Genomic DNA, 12,300 nt, shown 5'->3' on the forward strand with positions numbered 1-12,300 from the left:
GTGTTTAGTCCAAGAGGGTAGGTGACAGAGAACGAAAGCACAATGCAGTTGAAGGTGTCATTTCCACAGTAACATCTTGCCCCCAAAGACCATGCAGTTCTAAAAGCCACATGCCCATCATGCACGGACATTCACACGTACGGTGATTTATAATCTTGGTTTGTACTGATGCTAAGCGTCTCCATGGGGCATGCTTCCCCTTTAGACTCAAGGCGAAGAAATATCAATACAGAGCAGTTAAGTCTCCTCCAGCAAGAGAAATGGAAGAACTTTTTTTTTTTTTTTTAAACAAGAATTCACGTTCAATGTTTTCTCTGTGGTCTGTGGTCATATGAGGAAGAGTCAAGATGTGCAGAGGACCCGAGAAAGTTGCTTCCTGTCTCACCATGTAGAAACCGTAGCTGTTCAGTATCTCGGTCACTGAGATGGAGAAACCTGTAGCTGTTCAGCATCTCGGTCACTGAGATGGACGTCGCACCGTGAGCGGTGGAACGGCCCCGTCCCAGCCCATTTCAAATGGGTTAAAATCTGGTTTCAGGGGCTTACCTTTTCAACTCCCTGTTGGGATAGCCTGGGCAGGGCAGTCCCTTCACATTTCCAGGGCTTGGTTCCTCTTGTGAGGTAAGTATACAAAAAACGGGAAGGGGAATAAGTAAGAAAATCCCAATCAAATATCATACTCTATCAGACGGAGAAGGGATGCATCCTAAGCCTTCACTTGGATATGGGGGCTTTTCAATAAAGAGTAACTTTTGCATAGCATCCTGTGTACTTAAATTACTCACTACATCTGTGCGGCTGTATCAAAATATTACCTTTCAATGGCATCTCTCGTTAAAAGACTGAAAAGTATATTTTATGTTTCATCTCTGATATGATTTACGATTTAAAGGTTCTCTGAGGAAATTATCATCATAATTACATGAGAAGGAATTGAGAGAAGTGACTAGTGACCCCTGGTCACTAAGCTCAGTCTCTGACACCTCCTGACACTCTCTGAAAGGAAAACAAAATAAACACACTCCATTTCTTTAACTCTCTTTCATTGAAGGATCTCACAGCACCTATCAAGCAGCTACCTGTTCAGAAGGAAGGAAAGGAAACCCAGAGTGATTAGGGTAAACCCCAATTAAGAGTCAGCGGGTCACCAGGAGGGGCAGCACCTGTGGGGTCATGAGGAAGAGACTGTGTTTAAGGAAAAGAGGCCCCTCAGGGTTCAAATGGATGACTTTGCAAAAGCCATCAGGGGCACGTGCCCATTTCAGCACAATGGCATGCACACGCCAAGTCAACACTTGGTCCCAACAGCAACTGCACAAGTTAGAGAGGGAGGAACAAGTTTGAGCCCTGGCTGTACCATCTGGGGCTCTCCCCAGCACCTCACTTTTCAGAGCTTGTTTCCTTCCTCCTTCAAAAGGAGTAGTAGCCATCGCCAGCATCCCATAAAGACCACTGGGAGGGGGAGGGGGAGCCTGAAACACACAGTTTATAAAGTGCTACGTAAATACAAGGCATTGATTTCACACTGAAATCTCACTCCAAACATAAGTTCTTTTCTAGACTTCCGGGGGTCTCTACAAAAATATGCTCTATGATTCTTTCTAGGCCTTTGATGCTATGCTGGAATTGTAGCAGAACTAAGAATTATTTAAAGCAAAAAATCGGACCCAAGTGTGGGACCATCTGATTTAGCCTGTGCTGCCGCGTGTCAGCAGTGAGGAGGGTATGTGAATCAGGCAGCAGTTTGGGTCTCCAGACTCACAATAGTGAGAAGTGGTCCTCCCACAACCCCAGGGAGGAGTCTGATCCAGACCCTAATCCATAGGAGGTGCCACAGGTTCTCAACGGCCACAATCCACAGCCCTCGGACCCTATGTCTACAGGAGGGAGTAGAACAGTCTCCCTTTACAGTGACCTTGGTCCAGGAGAGCAGGGTGCAAAATGGCCCAGTCCAGTTTAACTTCCATTTGGGGCGTTCTGCAAAGTAGCTGCTTTACCTAACAAAGCAAATACCTCTGGATGAACCTGACTCTGAAAAACAACGGAAAGGCTTGATTAAATCATCTCATGGGCCTAATCTGCCTGGGTGGTTCTAAATTTGTACTAAAGGGTCCGTGAAATATGTATCAATGAAAAGCCAAAGTTAGACATGGAAATATACCCCAAGCCCTAGTCAAAAGTGTTTGGTTGACTTCAATTTTGAAAAAAAAAATCTTGAAATGTATAGGCTGGTGCTGGGAACCAGAGAACGAGGTGAAAGAACTCCACGTACTTCCTCCATTCATTCTCCTTCCCTCAAGACTTGTTGACATTGTGAATCCCACATCATCAACATTGTATTGGCTGCAAACTGATCCTTTCTAGAGATAAAAGCATTGGCCTCTCAAGCCAGAAGCTTCAGGTCCCAATCTGAGGACATGAATGGTTACTTCTCTCTGGTGCCAACCGTCACTGCAGGTCAGGCCTCCTCTGGTGTGTGGCCCGTGGCCTTGGCCAGCACATTCCTCTTGGTGTGGGAGCTCTGAAGAGTCTGATGGGCCAAACCAACTGACCTGGCCTCTTGGCTCATACAAGCTTCTAGCACTACAAGTTGCTTCCTCGTTTGCTTTTTCTTGTTCTTCCCTAATGCTTAGGTTGTTTTGTGTTTGCCAAGTATTAAGACGTCTTAGTAAAGCTTGGGGAAATATTCATCAACTATTTCCTTTCCATGTAGTCTGCAGATAAAATTCAGGGGTTGTTTCCATTCAAATGTCAAGCCATGCTTTCACTGCACCCAGAAAACCGTTACGTCAACAGTTTGCTAGGCGTGGGGCCAAAGTGGGTTTTTGGTGGGTTGTAGTTATTTTTGTGGTGAGAAATAGTCATGATTAGTAAGGAAAAACTTTAATATTGCTTCTCTAACAAAATCAGTTCTCTTTAACAAAAGACCCCTAAATTTCTATCAGTCTTTAGACAAAAGACTACATTAGTTGTGTTTCATTTGGTTTAGGGCATAAATAGCATAAAATATTTACCAAAAGGGATAATGTAAGGTGAAAGTCCATTTCTGGTTAAGACTAAGTTAAAACAGAGAAGTGTAAGCCCTCTGCAGGGAGGGAGGAAGAGACAGAGAGAGAGAGAGAGAGAGAGAGAGAGACCAGAAAGTGAAAGATTGTTATTGCATGCCCCCATATTTACCCCACAAGATTTCCTGAGCATTCCTCATACATTATACTCTATAATAACTCCAATGAATGAATCATCAATAGTATTTCTCTTTTTCTCAAGCAAAAACGTATATCCTTTGAGAATATATACTGAGCAAAACATAAACTAGTATATCGTCTTTTAAAACACTAGTAATTTGACTTTCTATAAATATACTTAAATAACAAACATAATACAGATGGCTATTCACATAGGACACAAAGGGACATATACAAAAATAAAACAATCTGGTTTTAACTCTTTTGTTTTTTTGTTTTTTTTGTTTTTCAGGTAAAGATATTTAAACAATGTTGATAGCAGAATCATCGCATCCATATTTATCCTAGGGAATTTAGATATGAATTTGCACTGTGCGTGGGCACACCCCCGAGCGCAGTCGCAAACGCTCCTTGCTGAATCTGTTACTACCTCCTCCAGTGACTCAGAAACGCTGGCTTCCAAGTGCAAGGAGACATTTTCTTTAGCTGCTCTGTGGAAAGGAAACATAATAGATCCCACCCCACCCCCAGCTGGGTGAAGTGTGACACTATTACGCTGTCCTTTGAGTGAGGGGAATACAGAACACACCCCCTCCTTGGGTCCCCCCTCCCCCACTTGCTATGACTTGCCTCTCCACTCATGGAAAAGGCACCACTATTCTGGACCTCGGGCAGGGGATTTCAGTCTCACAGAAACATTTGCGCGGCTCTAGTTGCTGCTGGAGAACATATTCCTTCACCCAACAAAATGATTTGGAGAACTCAGCTACCCAACCAGGTAGAATATGTATGTACCTTCTCCTTTTGGAAAACTGAGTATTTCTAGGAATGATTATCCTTGGTAAAAAGTGATCCCTTGTCCACAGAATGTTGTAATTCTCTCGAGAGCAAGGACAGAAGATGGGAGTTCTTACATCCCACCTAGAGCCTGGCATCACTGTGAGCTCCCTACAGGAACACGAGGCTGTTCAACTGGACGTCGTCACTCCAGTCTCCATGGGAACGCCACACCTGGAAGGAGTCCTGCTGCTATTGGTGTGATCCTCACCCAGAATGCACTTTTATGGGGAGATGATGTTGAGTAATGGGTCCTGGTTTTCCTTTTAAGGACAAATGTAAGCTCTTCCAACATCTTAAGAGTTGCTTAGGGAAAGAAGGAAACACAATTCTGGCTTGTTCTCAAATAGAATTTCCAACAGAGGCAGAGGAAGGTGGTTTCTCAAGTCCCTAGGGGGTGCCCTCGGGGGCAGATGAGTCATCCTGTTGCTGATGATAGATGTCCTGAATCAGCAGGGTGTTCATGACCTTCCACTCCCTGTACTTTCTGGCTGTCAGCTTCGGATCATCCAGCAACTGGTTAATCATGGCCAGGTCGTGTTCTTTACACTGTACAAGTAGAAAAGAAAGGGGGTAGGGATTGTAGTGAGTATCTCAGTTTCAATAAACCACCTTCTGCCCTTTGACAAATAAGTGCACATACACATTCATCAAAGTTATCAAAGTGTTTTTACCCATAAATACTGAATCCCTACAATAATCCTAAGATATATGGCAGGACATCCATTCACATACACTAGGTCACCAAGAAGTGAAGTATCCTACCCAATGGAAGAACTAGACATACAGCCAAGGTCTTCTATGTGACTCTTCTCTGATCCACCCATTTTTCCTCAACACAGTGATATTTCTGTCTTCGTGTGAGCATTATTCCTCCTGAAAACTCGTAACTGTATCATCATTCCATTAACCATCCAAACTTTACTAAGTAAAATGGAAAATAGTATTTTCCCTAAGATGTAAAACAATACAAAATATATCTTTTTGCTTTTAATTCTCTTAATTTTTAACAAATCACATGCATTTATTTAATATAGACAAATAACTATATAGGCCAGTTTTTTATTCAGACTACTAACCTCCCATGAAAATAGTACATACTGCACTGATGTTAACACAGTTTGGAATCCGTTCATACTATTCCACCATGCTTCCTCTGGGGCCAATGACACATTTCTGAAATGTCAGGCCCAGGCTAGGGAAGTTTTCTCTAGTCAAGCAATGAGGTAAAGATCAGAGGCATCAGCTTCCACATTCCAAACACATCATCAACCCTAACAATTTTCTCAAATCTATTCTTGTTTCCTCCATCCCTATGAGCATCATCCCGACTTCAGATGGAAAGTCCAATACGCCACACTTGGTCTTCCATTCAGCTCCTAAGTGAGGTCCCTGCCTCCAACCTCCAATCTCCACTGCAAATCCACCTTCTGCAGGGCAGGGCAAGATCCACCTAAAATGCTGAGTCCCTCTGATGGTTCCCCTTCATGTCCAAGGTTCCATGAACCTGAGCACTATTTTTTGCTTTGCATGTTCTGCTCACATATTCATGGATCTGTCATACCTATTGTAAAGCTTCATTAAGGAAGGAGACAGTAATAAACATATTGTATTCACTCACCCCTGTGTTCTTTACACCGAACACAATGCCAGTTGTCAGGTAGACATTCAGTACATGTATATTAATGAACCACTCTCCCTGCCTACCTGCAGGATGACATGCATGTGTGACATGCATGTGTGTATCTATAAGTTTACAGCTGTGCTCACTGATTACCATTCAAATTCATGACCCCTGCCATTTAGTGGACTTTCACTATTATCCAGTCATTATATTTTCTCATTCCTCTCCTCTCTCACTCCCCCAGATGACTATTTCAAAACTGCTTGTCTCTACTGAAACCTTGCTCCCATCCACCTTTACAGCTAATGACCTTGCTCTATTTTTTTTTTTTTTTTTTGAGGAAACAAAAACAATCAGAAGAATATTTCTCCTAGGTTCTTACTGCCCACTACCTACATCTGTATAAATATATTAGTGCCTTCCCTCCTATTCATTTGGATGAAACATCTGTGGTCCTAGCAAAGGTCATTCTCTCCTCTTACGCATTATCAACGCCCTCTCATCCTCAAAAAATCCACTCCATCATTTCTCCCCTTTCCTGGGATTCAGTCTCCATCTCGTTCTCACTGGCACGTATGCATGCTGTTAGGCCCCTCATCGTGACAGCTCTCTCTTGCCCGCACATCCCTGTCCCAGCTAATGTTCAACTTCCCCCCTCTCCGTTGTCCCTGTGTCCATTTTTCCACAGACCCACTCCCATCAGGCTTTGCCTCCCCCATTCCACCAAAACTGCTCTTCTTAAAGACCACCAATGATCTCCATGCTGCTAAAGGCACAATAATTGATTACTCATTTTCAAAGTATTTACCAGCAGCATTTCAACTGTTGACTACTCCTTGAATGCTTTCGCCCTGTCACTCCTGTGCCACGTTCTCCCGATTGTCCTCATCCCAGAATGGTCACTTCTTCTCAGTCTCCTTTGCTGGAGTGCCCAGCACTCCAGCCTTCAGCTTTTCTCTATTCTACCCACATTCGTGCGCATGGAAATCTCAGAATAACTCGCCTGTTATACTGAAGGTCACAAATGTATCTTTCCAGCCTTTCCTCTCCCTTAAATTCCATGCTTGTCTGTCTAAACTTCCTCTTCAGAAGCTCCCGTCTAGACATCCAATAGGTTTCTCAAATATATCATGTCCCAAATGTCCCAAACTAAGATTCTGTTATTCTCTATGGGCCCTCTTTCATGGCCCAACTCCCAGTATACTCAGACACCTGCCCCTTGGTCTTCCTCAAAGCACCTAATGGGATTGAGTCTTCCCAGTTGCTCAAGTCAAACACTGGGGTCATCCTTGACTCCTTCCTTCTCTCACTCCCAATCCACCAGAAAGTCCTGATGGTTCTGTCTTCAGAGTAGGTCAGACCATAGCACACCTCTGTTCAGAATCTTCCAAAGGCTTCCTAGTTCGCTCCACGTAGAAGCCAAGGTGTGTGCAATGATGCTAAGGCACTTGATGTGACCCCTATTGCCACTCTGACCTGCTGCTCGCCCACCCCCAGGCCTCACTGCGCTCCAGGCACACTGACCCGCTTGCTCTTTCCTAACCCACTACCCACACTCCCGCCCCAAGGCATTTTCATTCTTGTTCCTTTTGCCTGGAACCTCCTACCTCAAATAGACTCAAGACTCTCCCTTTCCTTTTCAGATTTTGTTCAAATTAAACCTTTCAACGTGGCTTTTCATGCTTATCAATTAATAATCAATCTCTCAATGTTCTTATCCCTCTTCTTTTCTTTATCAAATTTATCATCATTTTGTGTCCTATAAAATTACTTACTTATTTTGCTTATTTCTCCTTCTGCCTAAACATAAGCTTCATGAAGGCAGGCAGTTTCGTGTGATATACCCACTGCTATGTCCCCAAGTACCTGAAGAATGACTACACATGGTAGACATTCACTAAATACTGCTGAAAGAAAATTAATATGTAAAATAAGAAATGAATAAACTACTTATCCATTTGTTTATTCATTTCTTTTACATCACGAATCATATTTGGAGCCTGAGGAAATCCTCTCCATAAACAAAAATGTTTTTATACATGTTATATATGTAATATATTACATATTATGTTATATATGTATATTATACATCTGTATCTGTCTATCCAAACAGACATTTCAACCTAGTTGTAGGGATTCTAGAATTGTCAACATTTATTTTATCCAAATAGAGTATGTGGTTATAGATGATCACAAATATTAGTGGCACTCAAATCTATTGTTTATACCCTACAATTAGCTTTAACTTTTGTTTGGGGTGTTTTATTACATTTTTCTTGTCTTCTTCTTTTCCTATTTCTAGATTGGTCAGAGTACTATAGACTTCAAGAGAAAAGCATCTCCCATACAGTAGTCTGGGTGATGAGGTTTATAATCTTTTTTTTTATTAATTTATTTTTGTTACAGATGTTTCTCCTTTTTCCTCCATTACACCCTCCCCCCGCCCCACCCCATCATCCCCAGCTTTGTTGTCCATGTCCACCGGTTATGTGTACATCTCTTTCCTCCCCCCACCCCCTCTTCTGAGGGCTGCCAGTCTGTAACCTACTTCCATGTCTCTGGGTCTACCCTGTTCCTCAGACTGTTATGTTCATTATATTCCACAAATAACTGAGATCATGCGATATTTGTCTTTCTCTGCTTGGCTTGTTTTGTTAGGATAATAACATGTCATCTCAAAGGATGAGATCTTTCTTTCTTACAGCTGCATAGTACTCAATTTTGTATATGTACCAATGCTTTTTTATCCATTCATCTACTGATGGACACTTGGGCTGTTTCCAGATCTTAGCTATTGTAAATAGTGCTGCTATGAACATGGTGGTACATATGTATTCTTCCTGACTGGTGTTTCAGGCTTCTCAGGGTATATTCCTAGAAGTGAGATCCCTGGGTCAAATGGCAATTCAATTTTTAATTTTTTGAGGTAACACCATAGTGTTTTCCAGTCTGCATTCCCACCAGCAGTGTACTAGAGTCCCCTTTTCTCCACACCCTCGTCAACACTTGTTATTTGATGATTTGTTGATGGTGGCCATTCCGTCAGGTGAGAGGTGATACCTCATTGTTGTTTTAATTTGCATCTCTCTGATGATTAGTGATGTTAAGCATTTCTTCATATGTCTCTTGGCCATTTGTATGTCCTGTTTGGAGAAGTGTCTATGTAGTTCCTCTGCCAGTTTTTTTATTGGATTCATTGTATTCCTTTTGTTGAGTTGTATGAGGACTCTATATATTTTGGAAATTAACCCCTTATCTAATGTATCATTGGCAATTATGCTCTCCCATACAGTGGGTTCCCTTTACATTTTTTTTTTATCCTCACCCAAAGACGTTTTTTGCATTTATCTTCAGATAGAGCGAGAGGGAAAGAGGGGGCATGAGAGACAGAGAAACATCAATGTGAGAGAGACACATTGACTGGTTGCTACCCACACAGCCTCAACCAGGGCCAGGGACAAACTGCAACCAAGGTACATGCCCTTAGCGGAAACCAAACTCTCTCTGGTCCACAGGCTGCGTTCTAACAGCTCAGCCAAACCGGTCAGGGCCCTTTACATTTTGATGGTTGTTTCTTTTGCTGTGCAGAAGGTTTTTAGTTTGATGGAGTGCCATCTGTTCATTTTTCCCTTTGTTTCTGTTGCCTTAGGTGATGTATCAGTGAAAATTCTGCTGTGTATGATGTCTGAAACTTTGTTGTCTACATTTTCTTCTAGGATTTTTATGGATTCATGAGTCACATTTAAGTCTTTTATCCATTTTGAGTTTATTCTTGTGTATGGTGTAAGTTGATAGTCTAGTTTCATTTTTTTTTGCATGTAGCTGTACAAATTTCCCAAAACCATTTATTAAAGAGGCTTTCTTTACTCCACTGTATGCTCTTGCCACCTTTGTCAAATATTAATTGAGCATAATGTCTTGGGTCCATTTCTGGGTTCTCTGTTCTGTTCCACTAGTCTATATGCCTGTTCTTGTGCCAGTACCAGGCTGTTTTGATTACAGTAGCTTTGTAGTATAACCTGATATCCGGTATTGTGATCCCACCTGCTTTGTCCTTCTTTTTCAAGATTGCTGTGACTACTCGTGGTCTTTTTTGGTTCCATATAAACTTTTGAAGTATTTGTTCTAGTTCTGTGAAATATGTTGTTGATATTTTGATGGGGATTGTATTGAATCTATAGATTGCTTTGGGTAATATGGACATTTTAATGATGTTAATTCTTCTAATCCATGAACAAGGTATGTGCTTCCACTTTTTTATATCTTCCTCTGTTTCTTTTCTCAATGTCCTGTAGTTTTCTGAAAATAGGTCCTTTACTTCTTTGGTTAAATTTATTCCTAGGTATCTTAATTTTTTTTGCCACAATGGTAAATGAGATTGTTTTTTCAGCTTCTCTTTCTGTGAGTTCATCATTGATGTATGCCATCAATTTCTTGATGTGAATTTTGTATCCTGTTACTTTGCCAAATTCATTTATTAAGTCTAGTAGATCTTTGATGGAGTCTTTGAGGTTTTCTATGTATAATATCATGTCATCTGTGAATAATGACAGTTTCACGTCTTCCTTTCCAATATTGATCCCTTTCGAGGCTTATAATCTTGAATCAAGAGAATAAGGATGTGGTGATATATGAAGAGCAAAAGCTATATTTAGGTTTAAGAAAAGAGAAAAAAATTGTTCAGTAGGAAAGTAATCAAAGAAGGATAACAAGCAGGCTGACCAGGACCCGGAAGCAGAGGGAAGGAGGTGAAGTACGTGGGTAACTGGGAAGACTGCTGGTAGAAAGTTGAGCAGGCCCAAGAGAGCTTTCCTTCCTCTGAGTTCTCAACACTGATGCTTCAAAAAACAGTAACTTCAAACAATGAATGAGCTTTCATCCTCCATCACCACAGTGCTAATCATATGAAGCTATTTCAGGATTTTTACTTTTGCTCTTAAGAAATGTTGACATCTGTTCAGACAGAAATCCTAATATTTTATTGAAAAACTAAAATCTTTGTAGATGAACACCATTTTTTTTTTCATTTAAATTTCTTTTTTTCTTTATTGATTTTTAGAGAGAGAGGTATGGAGAGGGAGAGAGAGATAGAAACATCAATGAGAGAGATCATCAACCGGCTGCCTCCTGCATGCCCCTCACTGGGGATTTGGCCCACAACTTGGGCATGCGCCCTGACCAAGAATCAAACAGGCAACCTCCTGATGTATGGGTCGATGCTCAACCACTGAGCCATACTGGTCAGGCTGAACACAATTTTTAAAATTAATTTTTTTAAAGGCAAAAATGAACTAATTACCCTCCTAAATTTGATAAAAAGTTTTAGGAAAGGGTCTCTTCAACTTTGGGCTAATATGTTTTATAGCTCTAAACAATTCAAATTTCTGACCATTTGGCTCAAGTCTGTGTTAGTTCTTTTATGGATACAAGAAAAAACTGTAGACAAGAATACAGAGGAAGGAAATTAATGAAACGACAAAACCTCTGAGCTCCCTCCTGGACCCAGCATCTGGGCCCTGCGCTCCCTGTGGTGCAGGAGGCTTGTCCAGGGCTTTGACCCATTTTTACATCATCCTTGACTTCTGGCAGTCAGGCCGGGCTTGCTAGGGCTTCCAAAAAATACTGCGAACCACAGATGCTGCAATTTCCTTTTTCACTCCAAATATGCAGTAGATGTCTTGATTCAAGACCTAAGCACTGAAATTCTGTTCTATCAAATCAGCTAAACATAGGCCAGGGAAACCCTGAGAGCAACTTTCAATCAGACCCATTAATCATTCCACCAATCGCTCAATATAAAATAAAGGCAGACTTAGCCAAAACTCAGCGCATGTTGAGCTATCAGGAAATTTCTAAAGACCGATAGTAGAACATGACATGAGAGTCTTCTCAGCTTCCTTGAAGAGTTCACACATTTGTTCCAATACTACCCTTGGGCAGGGATATTTCTTTATTTATGGAATGTGCTGGTCACTAATGTGAACACTATTAAAACGGTTTCCTTGTTTCTCCATGAAACTCTGTTGTCTCTGCTTGCCCACACTTTAGCTTTGAAGTGTGTGTGTGTGTGTGTGTGTGTGTGTTTAATAAACAATGATATACAAGGAAAAGCACATATGTAATAAGGCTTGTGCTTGATGAATTATCACAAAATGGAACCATCTCTGTAACTACCACCAAGGTCAAAAAAGAGCCCTTACCCAGCCCCTCAGAGGATATTCTCCCCTCCTCCTCAAATACAACCACTATCCTGACTGCTCCGAATTTTAAAGACAGTTAAAACTAAACTAAAGATAGTTAAAATAAAATAATTCTTATAGTCTTCTGATGTGAATAAATACACATGTAGCCAATTATCTTTCTCCAATGAATTGTTTGATATGCTTTTTTTTTTTTTTATCACCGAAGTTAAGTACCACACAATCAGGTCTTCTTCCCTCCTGATGAGGTTCACAGGACCATATGACATGGATGACGTTTCATCAAACCCAACAATACACCTTGTGAGGTCTAAGGAATCTGTGGAAAGGGCTTCCTTCCAGGAATGTAGAGAGAGAGCAGTTCTTCAGCTGGTATGGTAACCCTTGATATGAACTCCAGTATTCCCTGCACCCTGCTATCCATGCCCTTGTGTAATTCCCCTCTGTGAATCCA

The 12,300-nt window shown here is 41.4% G+C and overlaps 1 protein-coding gene across 1 annotated transcript in view; it reads right to left on the minus strand.

Annotated features, from left to right (window-relative positions):
- Positions 1-270: 270 nt before the first annotated feature.
- Positions 271-12,300, minus strand: part of IPCEF1 (interaction protein for cytohesin exchange factors 1) — a 162,893-nt gene continuing 150,863 nt past the window's right edge. Inside the window, exon 12 of the mRNA XM_036247901.1 lies at positions 271-4,571. Within this exon, the coding sequence (XP_036103794.1) occupies positions 4,413-4,571 (159 nt within the window). The 3' untranslated portion in view covers positions 271-4,412. The remainder of the gene's footprint in view (positions 4,572-12,300) is intronic.

The sequence above is a fragment of the Molossus molossus genome, unplaced genomic scaffold (genome assembly GCF_014108415.1).
Source record: "Molossus molossus isolate mMolMol1 unplaced genomic scaffold, mMolMol1.p scaffold_m16_p_8, whole genome shotgun sequence".
In the NCBI taxonomy this organism is placed as follows: domain Eukaryota; kingdom Metazoa; phylum Chordata; class Mammalia; order Chiroptera; family Molossidae; genus Molossus; species Molossus molossus.